Consider the following 19,659-nt stretch of genomic DNA (forward strand, 5'->3'; position numbering starts at 1 on the left):
AATCTTCACAATAGCACAGAGTCTTTGTAAATGAGAGTTGAAACAACAAAGAACCACGAGGCCAGGGTCACTGCAATACTTTTAATAGGGGACTACATTATGCTATTGATGTCCAGGTTGGCTAAAGAGAGTTAATTGACAATTAAGCCAAGGGCGTACTCTGCTGGAGAGCATGTGAAATACCACTGATTCACAATGTACAATATTCCTTTCAGGCAGTCACACCATGATAAAAATAGTCAGATACAACACACGCTCAAAACAGTATAATAACGTCAACTTATTATTTTATGTAGGGTTTGTTACCAAATAAATGACATCATTTATAATCACAAACAGTTGGAAAATGTGACTATTTATTACATGTGATACTACCTATCTTGACAAAAAAAAGAATTGGGAATACAAAGCTAGGGTCTAACATCTTAAGAATCCACGTCTTATAAATAAACAGCTGTAATGATTGAATCAGGAAATAAGAAAGGGCCATTTCGATGTTTTTAGAAGACATTCAAAACCAATTTAAATAAAAATAAAATAAAATAAAACGTGTGATGACGCGTTGTTGTTGTTTTTTTAAAATCCTTTAACTATATATAATCGAACGTGCCTTCACCAATTTGTCACATAATATTAGTTTGCAGTCCATAATGTACAGATGTTGTTAGAGAAGTGAGTGTGATAGGGCTAATTAGCTAACTGTTTCAGGTAGAACGGGTATGGACAGATACACACATGATAACTTCAGACATTTTTGTATAAAGCAGCTTACCGTCATAGCTTAGTGGACGAGAAGTGTCATTCAAACATGAACCCAGTTCGGTGGGTGAACGGGCGATCACATCAGTAACAGCGTTAGCAAGGGCGCTAACGTTTGCTAACAGGTTGCTAAGAGGATGGAGATGAAGGGCCCGGCGCCTATTTCACAACGTTTTAGTCTTTTGGCCAGCAGACAATGGCTGCATATATTCTACATACTCCCCCCGGTGTTTCTTCTCGTTGTGTGCAAATCACCAACCATGAGCTCATCATCAGATATTCAAAGGCAGTGGAATGACAGCTCCCAGACTGCACTGCAGGGTCGCAACACATCCAACCGAAACATTCAACCTGCTTTTTCCGCATAGATGTCTTCCGTCTTTTGGAGGTTGTAAAGTCGCCGTTACGCTAAAGCAAAACGGAAACTACAAATAAAGTGATCAAAATAAAATTGAAGGCGCCACTTCGTTTTTTTTTTTTTTTTTTTTTTTTTTTTTTTTAAAGATATTACGATTGACTGTACTTTATTTGGAGATGTGTATTTAGTTACATTATGTATATATTTACATTCTATGTACTTTTAAGTTTTGACAATTTGACAATTATAACGTATCCTTAAGAAGCAACACTTGAAATACAAAGTATTACTTTGAAAATTTTAAGCGGATACTCTTGTTCACGTGGTAAATCACAACAATACTGCGGGCGGTCATGCTGCCTGGCTGGCTAGCGGTGGCTAGAGTACACAGTATAGACTGCGCGGAATGCTACCACAGTTTATACTTTGCTGTGTCTTTATAAGTAGTTTGTTCTTTTATTTAAAAATATATATATTTAGCAAGCAGTACCTAATATTTGTATGTAAGCTGCATTCTCTATGGCCGAGACACGCGGAGTCGGAGTGTTTTTCGAATTAAGGAAAAGGCTGCAAAGTGGACTTCTAATTATTGGGTGAATACTTGTGATAGACAATAGCTTGTTGGTTTTGTCTCTGTAACGTCGCATTGTTCTACGATGCACAGTATTAAATTACACACAAAGTACGTCCGAGGAACATTAACTGGAGACGTGGAATAAGTAGATATCTCTAAAACGATGCTTAACTATTGTTGGAAAAAGTACAACGTTGCAGCCGCGTGTCACACACACCAGATTATTATCAGCTCATCAGCAAACTGCGTTGGAGGAGGGAAGCATCCAAAACATGCTTGGTGTCCTCGAGGACCTGAGTTTGTGACCCCTAATTTAATTGGACATCGTTTAAAGACAATATACGTAAATTATAAAATATATTTGATTACAGCATTTCAAAGTTCGTATATCGTGTGGATTCTCACTGTCATTGCCATAGCTGTCCACATCCCTCGTGTGATGCAGTCATAAAATGTCTCAGCAGTTGAATTATGTCCTAACCAATGCTTGACATATTAATATGTCACATTAATATACGTGTACTGTCCGGTGCATGTATAGTATAATATGTGTCTCAAGTGTGACTGCCTATTTCAAATAGAAGATTTTTAATCGGAGTGATGAGGTACAGTACACAATTGAAGACACTAAGTAAAAGAATGTATTATGTACTAAAATACAGGTACATGATAGTTCTTTACTGTCCTATTACTATCCTCATTACTCAAGTCGTGGGGGTGCTGGAGCCTATCCCAGCCGTCGGGCGAGAGGCACAGGGTACACCTTGAACTAGCCAATCTCAGGGCACACATGCCGCAATTAATATATTAATATCTGCAGTATTAAAATTGTTGACGGCATGCAGCTATTAGTCTTAGTCATATTGAGTTATTTTTCTAGTTCCACTTCAAACACTTGTGAAGCAGATTTTATTTTATACTGTCACAATGCTTTTGAGTCCTTGACTAATGTGCGAATAATGCAGTCTGGGATAGTTACTTTTTTAATAGGTCCATTCTACAGGATGTTGTCATAAATAGAAAGGTTTGTGCGAGTTTATATTTGATTATGCCAATTTTAGGCAAAGAGAACAAAGTCCTCTCAGGGTAAAAAAAAACAAAATGTAATGTCATAAATAGAAAGGTTTGTGCGAGTTTATATTTGATTATGCCAATTTTAGGCAAAGAGAACAAAGTCCTCTCAGGGTAAAAAAAAAAAAAAATGTACTACTGCAAGTGTTGTATTTTAATGGTTGAGAATGGAAGTGGACAAAATGAAAATTCCAGTGTTCCAGTCTGTAGTCATAATGAAACACTTATCTTGTCAACACTTACCAAATTAACACTGTAACTTGAAGTGTTCACTGAAGCTCTTATGTGGGTCATTAAGATGAAGGATGCAGTGAAGCTGATAGCTCCATAATCATAGCTAATCTAATTTGAAAGTCTCTTATGTTTTTACAAATGTAACACGATGCATCTTTCGTGTCTCTTTTCTAGGAAAGATGTTGCTGGCAACCCAGCTGACGTGGTTGTGACTGGTGGAGATTCCTCTCTTCACATACAGACCCGCATAGGCGAGGTGACCTTTATTTTGCCACCAGGAGTTTCCTATGTGGATGAATCTTGTATTCTGACACCAGCGGGACAATCCTGTGAGCAAGAGCTCCATTTCAGGCTGCGAATAAATGTTTCACACAACAAAATTGAAGGTACTGTTGGACATTCAGAACACAATCTGCAGCAGCATATATTTGTCGAATGAACTAATTAGCTAAGACAGTTAAAGACTCTGTTCATAAGCTCATGTAGAAACTCCTAACATTTAGCTTATGAGAAAACTGAACCTCCGAGTGACTGATTACATAATCTTGTGAGTTCTGTATCTTGTCAAAATCTCAGATCTTATCAGGACCTTTTCCGATTTTCTATTTGTCCCAATACATGCTCACAGCTTACTTCAATTATTGACCTAAAAACCTAATTAATTTTTGTGCTGTTTTCATCACCTTGTATTTTTCTGCTCTATTCAGGTTACCATCATTTCACTTGGTTTTATTTGTTTCCCTCTAGAGTCCTCAAATGTACTAAGGACACTGCGGGCTCAGGAGACTTATTGCTTTTACTGTCAGAGCTGTACGACCAGGCTGCTCGAGGATAGGTGAGGAAAAGACAGACAAGGAGGACTGGGACTGGAAATGTGCTCTTATCGCTACCGCTTCTCGTAATTAAGAAGAGTGAGGTTTTCTTGATGGTGTCACCCTAATGTGGCTGTGATAGCTGGCTGCAGGTATAATAGATGGGTGGAACTCGAGCTCCAGTTGTCAGTTGATGTAGAGTCACAATGACATTAAGGTCTGACTCCACTCTGCACTACCTATTAAAAAACAATTGTGCTTCCCGCCCTGCGGTGGTTCAGTGGTATTGGTCTTATTGCCTTCAGCCTGTAGGTTTCTCTGGTCAGCAATGTGATATGCTGAAAATTACAGTGCCTGCATTATGGAGACCTTTAGCCTCTGGCTATGTTTCTCAGCAGTGACCTACTAAAAGTTGCCAAACACTTGTTTTCCTACACTCTCAGCAAGGGCAAGTGGATGTCGAGTTGCTGTGCATTGCTGAAAAGTTTCCAATTAAGACATTATCATGTGTCATTGCAATATGCAGTAAACTTAATTAATGCTCTGCTGTAATGAAGTTGCTGCTGACTGACGCTGTAAAGCTCCATTAATCACTCGGTACTTGTTTTACTGACGTAATACGTAGTTAAATTGCTATTCGACTTCATTGTCTTCCCAATGCAGTCAGATTGGAGGATAAGGTCAAGGTTTAAGCAAAATACAAAATAGTGCAACTCGGCAGCATAATGAATCTGTCATGTAGACATGTGGACAAAATTGTTGGTACCCCTCTGTTCGTGAAAGAAAATCTGATAATGGCAAACACTGCTTTTGAACTGTAGTTTTTCAATATCATTTTAAAAAGTCAAACTGATAAAACAGCCCTAAATAAAATAAGATATGACAAGCTTTATTAGTCCCACAGGGAGGAAATTTGCATTGTTTCAGCAGCAAATGGAAACATGAAATTTTAAACGGCATGCAAGACAAAATTGTTGTACAAAAGTACATCGCACAAAATAAAATCCCAAGCTATTACCCATGTAAAAACTAACTACAGAAACGTTGTACAGTATTTCTGCGTGTTGTATGTATACTAGTCTCTGACAAGTGCTGCCATAGTGCAGCGCAAATCCTGTTGTCAGTGTTCTGTAGGTGTTGGGTTGTCAGGCTTGACAGCTTAGCCATTATTCTCCTGTCCTTTCCTCACTCAGTTGAGTCCAGGCAACAGCTCAAGACAAAGCTGGCTCTCTTCACCTCTTTGACCAACGTCCTTAGGCCACTGTGACCAAAGAGTATTTTAAGTTCTACATGGGTGTCTGTTCCCTGTATTGAAAGCCTTCAGCCACCAGAGCAGAAAGTTTGCGCTGACCTTTCCTGTAGAAAGTTTCATTGTTGTCGCTCCAGTCCAGTTTAAGTGGACAGTGGACGGACACCCAGGTAATAAGTTATAATTTGAGACGCTTTCAGTGTCTGTTGCCTGGATGTTCAGCAGTGTAGATCACAAATGAACAGTCCAATTTATATATCACGGGCGTTGAGCTGAAACCTCAAGTGTCACAATTTGGCAAATTTCGTCTTTTTCCACTTTTGGTCATTGTGGGTGTCATTTTACAAATTATTGATCAATCTAAAGCAGGGGTGGCGAGATCCGGTCCTCGAGGGCCGCAGTCCTGCTGGTTTTGGATATTTCCCTTCTTCAACACAGCTGATTCATGATCAGCTCATCAGCAAGCTCTGCAGAAACCTGATAACGAGCCTGTTACTTGGAATCAGCTGCACTTCGAGTAGGGAAATCTGCAAAACCTGCAGGACACCGGCCCTCGAGGACCGCAGTTTGCCACCCCTGATCTAAAGTGTTGAAAATGACTTTCACTCTTTGATGATGCAATGTTAATGGTTGAACAAGTGCAGTTTTTCGGAGTCTCCTGAAAAGTGACGGTTTTGGAGGTACAGTACAATGTTTTGGCTCTACGCCAGCGATGTATACAGTCGCTCTTACCACAAACATGACATTTACCACAACAAAAAAACTGAGCTCCTTTGAATAAGTCCCCTTTAAACATGCATTTAACTTTAAATATCAGACACAAAACACTTAAGAATAATAATATTCAGACACACTTACTCTAGCAGTTTTACTTACTGTTGTGATTGTGACGCGGTTGTGCCACAAGTTACTGTCTCAACAGGAAAACAAGTTGTTGCATAGATACACCATTTTTTATTGATGGGCTTATAAAATGACAGAGTATATAATCATCTTGGAAATAAATTATTCAATATTTCCACGTACCCCCTGCAATGTGCTTTCTTGCGGACTTGTATTTTTGGTTGGGAAACACTGTTCTAAAGCATTGCCATTTGATAAGTATCTCCTTTCTTCAGAAAAGAACTTTGAGATGATTTTTATGTAACAATTCTTTACCTTCAGATTATTCAAGCGAGTGCTTCCTCTCCCTAATGGCAACTGGAACGCCATTGTGGACGATTGGTGCTGCCATCCAGATCCTTTTGCCAACAAGAAGATGCTGCCCCGAGCTGAGGATTGTTTTCTAGGCGACACCTTCTTTCTCCTTACCAGGGATGGCAGCTGTGAACAGACGCTTCTCCAGGAAGTGAGCTCTGCTGACTCACAGGCTAGTCAAGATCCAAAGGTGAGTGACATGCAGCACAAAAAGGACAGCTGAGTTAGCAAGGATCCAAAGCTGTTAAGACCAGCAGAATTGTAGGCTGTAGTGTCAGAATGTACTGTAAGTGTTCAATGCTCAGTTTTTTTTTTTTGTTAACAAAATGCTGGATTTTAAATTGTTCGAGGTAGTAAAGTCATTATTTGAGACCAATTTGTGTGTAGCGTACCAACACAATTCAAAATGCCTCTGAGCATCTGGGAGTGGAGTAAAAATAAGGAGATCATTTGGCTGGCATAGCAACCATTAAGAGTTCCATGAATACAGTATCTTTTCCATACCCGTAGGATCTAGAAATAAGAAATACACAATAAGATTAATTAAAACAACTCACTAAGTGCTGAAGATGTGACATTTTGATCATATTTTGTTGGCTGTCTCACGAGCTGTACCATTGTGTGCACACTGCAAAATGTCTTCTCCCACTAAAAATATCGTATATCTGCAGTGTGTGTATAGATTTTGGAGACAAGCCAGAGGAAAAAAAATACATTGGTACTGCTGACATTGAAGTTGATCATGCACTTATAAGGCAGCCTCATTATCATCTGAATAGGTTAAAAAAAAAAAAAAAAGTCCACCTCCGTCCTGCACTCTAAAAGTGAGTTGAAAGGACAGAAAGAAGAAACCACACTGAAAGGTTTAATGGACCTTTTTAAAATCCTGTTGTACACTCACCCACACCAGCACATTTCTCCCAGACAAAACTGTATCAGTGAAATTAAACTCCTGCACTCCCTGGACAAAGATTAATCTCTCTCTATGTGGAAAACAATTGTCTTCCTGTAGCCTAGAACCAGTGGAAAAATATTGGTTTGTCTCTTTTTAAGGCCATCCATAGAAAAAAAACTATACGGTGTTTATACATAGTGTTAAAATGTTCCTGGTCTGTGCTTCCATCATGAACAGAAAACTTGCCGCAGACTGACACTTGTATCCTGCATGAGCTGTTCCTCAGTTCTGGGAGAGGCACTGACACCAGGTATGCTTCCTCTGAGTAACTGGTCATTATTAATAAAACACATTCACCAGGTTTTTATGAGATGTCCTTGCTACGACTTGCAGAGGCCCTGAGACTATACATCACACAGGTGGTGGTGGAGTCCAGTGTAGGGGACCGAAAGCCTGAGTCTTCATTCAGCAGGTAGGTCCAATAGGTGGCCAAAGGGAAAACACTAAGAAATGCAACAAGTAAATACATTGGGTTTTAAATGCAAGGGAGGCAGGAGGAAATCTAAAGTTGCACTCAGCCCTGAGGGATTGATTGTTGTTGTTTTTGAGTGTCTGTTTTTTTTTTTTTTTTTTTTTTTTTTGTCCATTAAATGAAATTCTTACAGACAAATAATTTCAAATTCATTTTATAGAGTTCATGCTTTCAATGCTTCACACATCCCTGAAATTTGATCAATCTAAAAAATAGAACAATGATTTAAGTATAAGTGTAACTTAATATAACATGCAACAAAATTTGTTGACTAAAGATATACTGTATGAACAAACATATACTGATCCTGTATTGGATTGTATTTGGTTATTTTTGGCTGGATTAACAACATTTTGATTCATGCCAATTAACTTTTTTTTTAGTAACATCAAGTTTAAGAAACAAAACAGTTACAACAAAAGTTATACGAAGGTGGATCCTACCCTTTATTTTGCACTATTTAGTTATACATATTACTCATGAGACAGGACCTAAAACTGAGGACAAAAACACAACTTTCAAAGGCTATGATGTTAAAACAAACAAAAAATAACACTTATTACATATAATATAATATGCTGAAGGTTTTGCTCACTGGTGGAGCACCTGTACCATGTGGGGAGGCCAGTCCGAGGAAGAGCAAACGACCCCGGTTCAAATCGCCTTCCAAGTGGCTCTTTCTTGCATATCATTCCCTGTGCCTATTCTTCAGTTGTCCTGTCCATTAAAGGCAAAAATCAACAACAAACAAAAAAAAAACCTTTAACATGCTTTGTTTTGGACAGATCCTGCTTCGTGGAGAGGACTTTAGCAGCAAGGCTTGCAGAGCTTTCCAATTCTATGAGCTCCTTCCACTTTTCTGTCCAAACACAGAGTGGAAACACTTTCTTGCTGGTAAGAGGAGGAAGACAGATACAGTATTGAAATATCATACTCAAGTAATAGTACAGTTATTTTCTATACACATTTATTTACTTTCCTAATCTGAATTTAAGTAAAGTCAAGATGTATTTTTCCCCTTAGTAGCTTTATATACAGTAATTCAAAACCTTTTCAAAGTTATAACTGCAGATGGCAGTAGTGTTCATGTAGGGGACAGGGCAAGTCACAGTTCTGCATAGAACAGTTTTGATGTCTCCTACAACCAAGTTAAAAAATACTCCATTTATCCATCCATCCATTTTCTTAACCGCTTCATCAAACAATCAGTAACCTTTATTGGAATGTAAGTATGCATCTAAACTTTACTCTAGGAATCTGTGAAGGCCAAAGTTGTACTCGGTTGGGACTTTTGGAGTTCTCTGCTGTGGACATCTTTAGGGCTTAGCTATGTCTGCCCTCTATGTCTTAGACGATTTGTTACTTGATTTGTGTCATGTGCAAGTGTGATGTACAGTATTGCACACAAACAAATAGGGTGTCAAGGGGTTATGTTTATACTTCTCATCCAACCATAATCAAAATCACTCTATCCTGGAATGATTTATCAGGAATGTTTTGCGTGTGCGCGTTTGAACAAGTACAAGTCAGAATGAACACTATCCAAAATGAAATACAGTAAGTTTTTTTTGTTTTGTTTTTAAGCAAAGGCAATAGAAGTATAGATATTTGCTTGAAAATGTAAGGAGTAGAAGTAAAAATTAAGCTAAAAATCAACAGTACAGTATGGATACCCAAAATTTCTGCCTAAGGTTTAGTTTAGTTTAGCTTAGTTTATTAATTTTTTCCTTTCGGACACATTACAGCTTACATCAATCACATCACATCATTTGCAACATTGACATCCGAAAGAAGGGCTGACGGGTAGAAGCTGAAACTTATTCGAGACCCGTCCCCATCGACCATTACTGTAACGCATCAATCATATACATTATTTAGAATAGTCATTAATTTTTATCGTTATCCATCCCATACTATCGAAGTAACCTTAACAGTATTAGTATTTGGACTATTGCTTGACACCTGTGATATCTAACAATCTACAATTTAAAAGGGTCGGTAATGGATCAATATCAGTATGCAACACTTTATTTCTACACTCTTAAAAGAGAATTGTTGAACCAATTTAAAATTAAACAGAAAATTGTTGGCCAACATAATAAAAAATTGCTTCAAGTGGAAATATATGATTGAATTAAGTTAATCTAAAGAAGTGAATATATTAAGTTTAATGAACTCTTAATTAAACTTAATATATTCACTTTGGATTAATTTAATTAACTTAATAGATCACTTTGGATTAACTTAATTCAATTGTGTGTTACCACTTGAAGCAATTTTATTAAGTTGGTCAACAATTCTGTTTAATCTTAAGTTGGTTCAACAATTCTCTTTTTAGAGTGTACATATCACTGTAAATGTTTTTCAAATTGTCACTTTTACAATATACCTAGGAAAACACAATGTCCCGTCACAGGTAAACTCTTGTAGAACAGGATACGCATGTGGTCCATGGGGACTTGCACTATATTGTTGATTACCTTTGCTCTGTAAATTCCCAATTACGAATAACTAATGGGCTGATTGAGCAATTAAATGTATAGTAAAGTTAGCTAGAGAATGTGTTTGTTTGGCAGGATATTTATAATTTATTTTGTATCAAACAATTCAACATTTTATCATTGTTGTTGTTTACCCCAAAGGCGATCTTGCTGTGAGACAAAAAAAACGGGTAATGTGTGATTTAGTCCTGTGCACATCTTACATGTGAAGTGACCTGTCTGCTCCTCTTGCAGCTCTGGTTGCTGAATAGCGATTCCATCATAGCATCAGTCCCAGAGTGGTCTGCGAGCACCCACACTCATCATAGTCCATCACTGAGGGCTGCAAGAGCCCTCAAACTCCTCTACATAGCCTGTGGTCATATGGGGATCCAGCAGCAAGAGTAAGTAAATACAACATGGGCATTTCTCCTGTCAGTTTCCACTCCTCCATGCCTTAATAGTTCATCTTTTCAATGCATCCACTCAATCACCACCTGCCATAACTCAAGGGAAAGGATGAAAGACTTATTTGATAGATTTTGTTTACACACTGGTAGTTTATGCTCAACAAAATATTTGCTACAAAGGCAAGAAGATGCAAGCTGCATCCCATTTGCAAACAAAGGACTGATTAAAAGCAAGAAATCGTATACGCTATGCTATTTATAGTGCATTATTATTGTACAGGTGTACCAAGGGGAGGTCACAGTGTACATCTATTAATGCTCTATCTCCATGACCACTATTCAAGGACTCTGGGGATCTAGAATTTCAGATGACTTTGGGCATAAGGTGGGGTACACCCGGACAATTCACTATTCAATCATGATTGATATGGACCAGTGGTTCTTAACCTGGGTTCGATCGAACACCAAGGTATCAGTGAGTCAGTCTTAGAGCTTTGGCAGGGTCAAGGCACACACCTTGAGTCAAATGACTTTAGTCAACCATCACTGGCTGCAGGTGAAAAAGCTACATTGCTTGGCCTATCTGTGCTGCAGGCAATTTGGTGTGCTCAGTCGTTGACCTGTGGTTGATGTGATGGTATGTCGTGGGATTTCTTTATTACTGTAATCCCTACTAACTATGTCGAGCAAAAAAAGAAAGTGGTCCAACAAATATGTGCAATAGGCATTCACATGTAAAGGAACGTATGGTGTTCCACAGGGATCAATTCTGGGATCTCTGCTCTTTTCATTGCATCTGCTGCCCCTAGGTTCCATCTTAAGAAAACAATGATGGTTGGTTTAAAGTGCTCCATAAATATAGAGTTGAGTTGAGTGATGGGAGTCAGCGTGTTAACTGCATGATTTGCAATGCCAAATTCAGCAATTCTAATTCAGCACAACTAGCAATTTAGAAAAATGAAAGGGACATTTCCTTTAAGCTGCATGGAGATGGGGCTATACAAGAACACAACATTTCAAGGTGAAGAGAGCCAAATTTGATAAAAAAGGCTACTCTCCCTTTTTGTTGTTCACCAGTAAACTATACCTATGTCTTAAATTTGAGAGAGAGAGAAAAAAAACATGTTATTTTTCAGAAGAAGGGTTCAGTGAATGCACATAGGAAACTGGTGAGGTTCTGTACCTCCAACAAGGTTCAGAACCACTGATGTAGACAGACAACCATTAACACCCACATAGCCTTCAATAAACCTAATACGCATACCTTCGGAATATGGGATGAAATCGGTGTAATCAAAGGAAACCCAAGCAAGCACAGGCAAAGCACACTTGACGGAGACAAACATGCTCTTGCCACGTACGCCACCATGCCACCACAAATGTACAGTTTTTCTTAAAGAAACACCTTCATTGAACACGAAACTTAGGTTTCAATATAGCTTTTGGGGGAGCAGCACATTGGCCAATATGCTTTGAGCACCATTTGCCACACACAGAGTGACACATCTTTTCTTTAATGAATGCATAAAAGAGTTAATACTTGACATTACTTTATGCTGCGGTTCCATGCCCAGGCATAATGTTCCATTATTTTGTAAATGAGGTGCCATCAAATGTCTTTAGTTGTCACTTAGACTGCAGTTGCTCAGTTTGTTTTGACCACGGTGAATCTGTGTGTATCTTGCTGCGATGCATTAGGAGGGCGTAGGTGGATGCTCTGCATGTGGTTCTTCCTGTTTTGTATAACAGCACCCCACTGGAAGAGTCTTCAACCCTCATTATTTTCAATTGACTCAGCACTGGTCGTTTTTTTTTTATCCACTCTGCTCTCCCCTGCAGCTGAGGGCAGTCAAGTCAGAACGGGGAAGTTAAGTTCTTTCCAATGTTTTGACAAACTTGCTGTCAAAAAAAGTAATCAAACGCACACGAACCCTGTCTTTGCAGGCAAGCTACTTTATATTGCATATCGCTGGCATCGGGCCGAAACATCATAAGTCACAATTGGCAAATTTCATTTTTTCAAAAATAGTGTTCAGCGTTTAGTTGTCAACCTTAAATCTGCCAAGGCACCCACCAAACAAATGTCACAAAAAGTATGACTACTAAAGTAATGATGATTTTCATACTACTCATAAATGTCCTTGTGTGACATCTGATCCTGTTTAATTGAACATAAAGATGATATATTTACAAGAGCCATGGCTTTTTTTTCTTTTTTTTTTGTAAGAATGACAACTGGTGAAAACAGGTTTAATATACCTTCCAATATCTAATCAAAGAGTGTTTAATTATTCTGCCTTTCACTATAGGTATCTGGCGTAAATAGATCAGCAAAATAGGAATTGGAAAATACATTTCAGAAAAATTAGGTAAAATTCTATACTGGTGATTTCTTGCAGCACTCATGATCTCTCAAGGTACACTAGTGTGACACCGCAGCACTCTGGTTGTTAACACTATGGAACGAATGAAGAAAAAGATTTGTTGGTTTAACTTTATGATTGTATTATTGTTAATGTTTTATGTTATGTTTCTATAAAGCCTTTTGACAGCTAATGCTGCTAGTTGTCCTATCACAATTAGCTTGCATAAGAGTCACAATATGTAAAAATTAAGACATTCTATTAGTAGATACATTGTTGTCCTTTATGTAGTTATGAGTAACTGATAACTCTCGTACTCATAACTTTATGTAGATATTTATGAGTAACTAAGTGACTTAGCCTGTGGGAAATGCACAGATGGGCTACCATACACTTTCATAGACGTAGATCAACGCCACATACTGACACATCAGCAATCTTTTCTTGCTCAATCACTCTTTATACACGATGCACAGGTGTGTACCGATGCAACACCCAAGCTGGTCATCTGTCTGCTTTAATGTCTTCCTTGTAATTCTGCAAAGTTTGTAGTTAAAAATGGCTCTATTAAAACTGCAGTGAAAATGCTTCATCATGAGCTTTATTGCTGCTATTTCGAGCTTCCCGCTTGTACTGAACATGGCTCTGGCAGTCAGCATAAATCACTTGCACTTTCTACGTTTTAGCGTCGCCACCAGCTGGGAGGTCAATGCCACAGGACACTCTGTTGTGCTCCCTCTGAAGGTGTGTGAGGAGCTGCTACAAGTGATAGAAGACAGCAACGCTACACTTCCTGCCTCAATGCGTCACATGAGAGCCTATAAGGTGAGACTTAACCTTAAGGGGCAGAAGAGTAAAGTTAAGACTTGCATGCTTTTTTTCTCTTGTGCATCACTACAGTATTTATATCCAATGATATCATTGATTTTACTATTTTTTTTTTTTTTAAATGGGTCCAAGGTATTATTTTTCTGTTGTTAAACCTTATGTCAAACCACCTCCTTTTATCTCTAATTGTGACAATATCTATACTTAGGCTGGGTTGCCTTGGGAACATATTTGATTTGAAAATAAATGGGTTGAACTTCGCTGACACCTGAATTCATGCTCTTTTAAAAACAATGAAAGTGATAATTAGCACTGTTATTCTCTATTTCATGCTCCAAAAAAATTAAAGCAGTCCCATTACTTTTCTATTTGGAAACAAAAAATTTATTACAGCTTGTTATTATGAGGGAACTGGTCCTCAGAATTAGTCAAGTTTGTCTCTAAAAACTCAAGCCATGAGGATAACTGAATTTAATGTTAGAGCAGGTCCTCCTTTTTTTCCCTGTCACACATGTGGTAGGTTGTCCTTAATGATTAGTAGCATAAATTTCTGTGGTTACATGATGACTGAGGTGGGTGAGACTGTTGTGAAACTGAGAAGGCTGCAAACACAAGGCAGACATGTGTCATAGTATCTGTCTGGTTGCTGGAAATGGTTACAGTGGTAGTAAAGGAGTGTGATGAAATGATACACTCAAACACTTCCTGATTGTGGAGGCCTGTTGGGAAGTCGACGGCAGACGACCGGAAGGTAATTTGATCACACAACCATCTAGAGTTACTCGAATTAGTTTAAGAGTATCTGAGATCTTGTTTGAAATGGTGAGGAAAACACAATGATGCCCACAGTGTCACAGAGACCAGCACGCAGCCAGATGGCTTTTTGGAAGGGAGTGATTTATTTATTTTTTTTAAATCTAGAGAGAAAATGGTACGACAAATGCAGACAGGAGACAGTGATCTATAGTTTATAGTTTGCTTTGGACTTGTTGCAAGCAGTGTATTTTACGATAATATTGCTAAAGGATTGTTTGAGGCTGCAAAGAACAGAATAAGGAAGATATGCCAATGTCTTTCTTGAACCTTTTCATGTCTTATTTTACTGGATAATTTTTGTGTAGGATTTTTAAAGAGATTTCCTTGAACTTTGCCTGCCGCCCAGCTCATAGAACACCTGACCCCTTTCGGCCCCTCCCACAGATGGAATGGGGACCCATGTTGCCATGGGTGCAGGCGCTCACCTTTGAGTCCCACCTGCACCATGGTAAGGTGATGGCACATGGAGGAGGAAGAAAAATCCAAAATAGAAAAAATAGCTCCCGCAAAAAGTAGAAAATGATGGGCATGTCAACCATTGGTCAGTAGATTACCCATATTGCTGAACCACCGGAAAGCAAACAAATCAGACCTGCACACGCATGTTGAGGTAGTATAATTATCCATGCTCGGTTTGGCATGATTGCTGGTTAGAAATTTGAACATAGTGTATTACGAGGCTTTGCTCAAATTCTGTCGGTTGCATGCGTCAGAACGACATGTTTAGGATAGTTTTGCTATTAGCTTGTGCTCTGGTTTGCAATCATAATTTGATGTCTAGTTTGTAATTTAAAAGTGAAGTCTGACATCGACATAATTTAATTTTGAACGTGTTGCTCCATTAAGGATCACCTATTTTGAGGCACAGGACCCTACCTTCAAAACAGAACATATTATATTAGTAGCAACTCATATTTTATTTTTAGACCTGTACTTTTACTTGGACTTGAGTAAAATTTCTGCAAAGTAACTTTTACTTACTTTTACTTCAGTACACCATATTACTTGTAGCAGTATTTCCGGAAACCTGTCCAAAATGACCTATAACACAGTGTGTGGCAATGACTGTCAGCACTCAGCTCCACAATATATTGTGCATACTAAAAATGAGAAGTCACAAGCAAACTGTACCTTCCATATAATACACCCACTTGGGTTTCTATGTTGGTTCCAACTTTAAGTTTGACTCACAATGCTTGACCCATTTATATTCTCTTAAGTGGATGAAAGACGGCACCATCACCAGCCTGGTATGCATTTTTGACTGTATTGTTCTCTGTGCTCTGCACCCTCCATTCCTGGACCCGACAGTGTAATGGGGTGTAAAGTACTTTGGCTTGCTGTCACTTTGCCCCCGGCTCATTAATCTCCTACTTCTCACACCCACGGCGGTGACAAGTAGCTTAGTCAGAAAGGGTATCAGAAATTGATACCTTTTACAATTAAATTGGAATTACGGTTAGGCCCGCAAATTTTAGAGCAATGACTGCTTTGTGCTTTTGCCCACATATTCCACTATAATCAAACTATGGTGGAAGTGTATGTCTTTTGCCATGTATGCAAGGTACCAGACCTTTACCTCCATTTTCAGGCCTCAATACTATTTGTGTACTTTGTGCGCTGTGCAGTCACTTTCCTTGTAGCTTTAAAACAAAAGAAGCAAATAAATGTGGATATAATGTTCAGGCATTGAGTTGGCATTAGGCAGATATTTGACTGTCGCTATCAATATGAATTCCTGAGCCACCATTTGGCCAAAAATCAATAGAAGAAATGGAAAAAACACTATGTGGCCAGGTCTACAATCCACTACATTAACCACATCAAATGGCTTGATGATTTTTTTTTTCTTTTTTTTTTTGGTAATCTTCATGCCTCGGCAGTAATAGTACAGTAACTCCAAATTATTCGGACAAGCTTAACGGATAAAATTTATCATAGCCAAATGATTAAACAATAATAATAATAACAATAGGAAAGCTATATTCATGGTTCATTAAGGAATTGATCAGCCAACACAAAGACAAAGCACACTGTAACTGCAGCTATTTTTCTGAATACTTGTGACACCATGCTTGCTTTTTGCCAGGACCAGACCAGACTAGACCAAGAAAAACATCCTGCGGCATTGTAAAAGATATTTTCTGCCATTTTTTTTCCCCCCTCAAATTGTAAAATATAGATGAACTCACCATTAATACCAAACACATTTCTAAACTGACCTGTTAAATGCTAGAGTTACAGTATTTGATCAGGTCCGAATCACCGATACACATTTGTATTGTGATGACTACAAATGAAATTTTGCATACACATAATTAATTTACTAATGTTAAGCTAGGCCAAAGTCACTGTTTGAATTCCTCTTGGATTTTCGAAATGCAGATCTTGAGAGAATAAACTTAATATTGAGCAAGCTTTTCCAGACTTTATAAGCTCATGACCAAAATTACAAATGTGGTTGCTTTTTAGGATCAAACTTACACAACATCCAATTCCACAACATTGACATATACATGTAAATTAAGGGCAGTCATATACATGGATAAAACTTTGGTACGTTTGTGTTCATGAAAGAAAAAAAATGACATCAGTCATGAAAAATAACTTGAATCTGACAAAAGCAGGAATGAAAAAAGATGAACATTGAAGTCGGACATTGCTTTTGAATTTGTTTCAGAAGAATTATTTAAAAAAAAAAAAAAAATCCATTTGTGTAGACAAAAATGATGGTACACCTAAAAGATTTGAAAATAATTTGACCATAGGTACCTTGTTCAGCCAAGGTTTGTGCTTGGACTGTTCAGTCCCTGTACGACTGGTGTCAGTTTGGTCCACTTTTAGTCTGGCAGTAAGTCAGGTTCGTTTCCAGTGAGGGTTGGACTCCGCCAAGGTTGCCCTTAGTCACCGATTCTGTTTAGAACGTGCAAACAGAATTTTGGAGTGCATATAAATTGTTGAAGGTCAGATGCATTTTACGGATGATGTGGTTCTGTTGGCTTTATCAAGCCGGGATCTTGAATCAGTTCATAGCCGAATATGAAGCAGCATCAAAATATGAATTGCCACAAAACCAGTGGCTGAGACTCACCACAGTGCAGAGCCAGGCCATTCTGGAAACTGTGATTGAAAAGCAGCTTCTGCCTTTGCCTTGTCTTTGTTCACTTCATATCTGACTGACAGAGTTTGTCTCTTTGGGAGAAGCAAAGTCGGCCAGTCACCTTGTCACCTGTAGTGTCCGTCAAGGATCGTTGGCCCTTACACTTTTCATTCTGTACAGCTTCTCCAATCCTGGTCCTCAAGGGCCAGAGTCCTGCAGGTTTTAGGAGTTTCCAACACACCTGATTCATATAATCAGCTCATCAGCAAGCTCTGCAGAAGCCTGATAAAATCCTTGACGGAATGGCCAGTAAACTGACCCAGCAATACTTAGTACGTTATTTTTTTTAAAATTTCCCTTCAACCATTAATCGTTAATAAAATGGCCGTCCGTCATTGACAGATTGACAAACATTCGTACTGACGGAATGTCCTTCCCTTTGGTCCTCCACATTGCATTAGCGGCAACTCCCCTCCATTTGCGGTTTATCATTTGTATGAATTACCTTTGATGCGCCTGAGTGGCGAGCAAGCATTGGCACGGGGACGGAGAAGACAGGGCCTTGAGTGAGGCAAATGCCCTCATCCATCATCCCAGTGTGGAGCCCTCGGTGGAACACGACTATTGTCTGCAGCAGGCAAACACCCAGGAATAGCAGATGGAGGAAGTGAGGCAGGATCAAGCTTAGATGATTTGCTTTCTGTACTTTGTTTGGCTAAATGTGTGTTTTTGAACTTGTGAAATCACTGCCACCTGTGGGGATTTTATTTGAAGACCTTAATTGCTGTTAGTGTTGCAATGCTGATTAGCTGTCCACTACACAGCAGCGTATCCTTGCTTTCGGGAATAAAAGTTGAGAGGAGTTTTCTAAAATGCTAAAAATACATGTGTGTTTTCAGAGCTTTACCAACTCTCTTCTTGTTGTCCTCAGGTGGCTTACCTACGATTGTGAATGCTCAGAAGAGTTGCCTGGATTTTGAGGCCCCATTATGTTTTTCAGTGGTCAACTCACAGCTGTTGAAGCGGCTGAGTTTCACTCTCCTTCAAGATGTGATTTCTGTCTACTTTGAAGACAAACGCCTTCTTCCCAATCTTAGCCATGAAAACTACATAAGGCATATACTTATGATTACTGTTTACTGTTATACTGTTAATTGGCATAAGAATTACAGTGGGGGCGGGGGGGGGGGGGGGGGGGGGGGTTAGTATCCAATTTCACCACTCCTGTATGTGTTTTGTATATATGTCCTGTGTCTTTGTACTTTTCTTACTTGTTTTCACCAAACCAAATTAAAATGTAGATTTTTTTTTTCCCACGAAGAATCAGCTCATTCTTTCTGTTTATCTGCTTGAAGGAGCTTACTGTTCATCTTCTTACTTGATGAAGCTTATTTTAGTGACACTTCAGAGGCAGTGCACAGCAGCCAATCCTCTACTTGAGGGTAATTGCACCTTGTGGGATAAATGTAGAGTTTTGTGGAGTGTGGATTTATTTGTTCAGTGTTCATGTGTTTTGTAATGGTAATGGTTTTTTTTTTTGTTTTTTTGCTTTGTTTTGTTTTTTTTAAAGGAAAAAAATCCATGGTTTGTTTAACATTGAACATGTTTTTTAATGTTTTATTAATATTCAGGACTATAAAGAAGAAATGTTTCTGTAAAAGAAATCAGTTTATGTAATAATCTGAATAAAGAAACTAAACAATCCAAGTCAAACATCACATTTAAAACAATAGATAAATTAGAGTTCATCATTATGCCAATATCATTTTTGTTATGATTGTCAGTAACCAAATAGTAAATACAGGAGTAAAAGTTATGCAACTGTTCAATTATAGATATATTCTTATTTTTTTGTTTTGTATGCCGTTGTTTTTAAATTACTTTTTTTTTTTTTTTTTTTTTTTAGCAACTCAATTGTGGGGAGAAACGAGGCAGATAAAATAAGACTCGTCTTCTTTCTGCTCCATTTCATTCTACATTA

At 38.4% G+C, this 19,659-nt stretch overlaps 2 protein-coding genes across 4 annotated transcripts in view; one reads left to right on the top strand and one right to left on the bottom strand.

Annotated features, from left to right (window-relative positions):
- dop1a (DOP1 leucine zipper like protein A) overlaps window positions 1–1,126 on the bottom strand; it is a 32,288-nt gene extending 31,162 nt beyond the window's left edge. For all 3 annotated transcript variants that reach the window (XM_077526566.1, XM_077526567.1, XM_077526565.1), the window contains exon 1: window positions 773–1,126. The gene's annotated coding sequence lies outside the window, so the exon portion shown is untranslated. The remainder of the gene's footprint in view (window positions 1–772) is intronic.
- A 322-nt stretch (window positions 1,127–1,448) lies between these two features.
- On the top strand, window positions 1,449–18,858 carry ube3d (ubiquitin protein ligase E3D). The gene is made up of 10 exons (XM_077527202.1): window positions 1,449–1,710; window positions 3,171–3,382; window positions 3,744–3,831; window positions 6,222–6,444; window positions 7,387–7,459; window positions 7,543–7,621; window positions 8,467–8,575; window positions 10,417–10,565; window positions 13,621–13,759; window positions 18,610–18,858. The coding sequence occupies exons 1-10, from the start codon at window positions 1,637–1,639 to the stop codon at window positions 18,628–18,630; spliced, it is 1,167 nt and encodes a 388-aa protein (XP_077383328.1). The 5' UTR covers window positions 1,449–1,636; the 3' UTR covers window positions 18,631–18,858.
- The last annotated feature ends 801 nt before the right edge of the window (window positions 18,859–19,659 follow it).

This window comes from Festucalex cinctus, chromosome 7 (assembly GCF_051991245.1).
Source record: "Festucalex cinctus isolate MCC-2025b chromosome 7, RoL_Fcin_1.0, whole genome shotgun sequence".
NCBI classification, from domain to species: domain Eukaryota; kingdom Metazoa; phylum Chordata; class Actinopteri; order Syngnathiformes; family Syngnathidae; genus Festucalex; species Festucalex cinctus.

What these genes read in the sequence shown, in the direction of transcription:
- ube3d (XM_077527202.1), top strand. Translation starts at nt 1,637, where the DNA reads ATGGCCGAGACACGCGGAGTCGGAGTGTTTTTCGAATTAAGGAAAAGG. An exon ending in ACCAGGCTGCTCGAGGATAG is followed by an intron (nt 3,832 to 6,221) that starts GTGAGGAAAAGA and finishes CTTTACCTTCAG; the next exon opens with ATTATTCAAGCGAGTGCTTC. An exon ending in AGGCTAGTCAAGATCCAAAG is followed by an intron (nt 6,445 to 7,386) that starts GTGAGTGACATG and finishes CATCATGAACAG; the next exon opens with AAAACTTGCCGCAGACTGAC.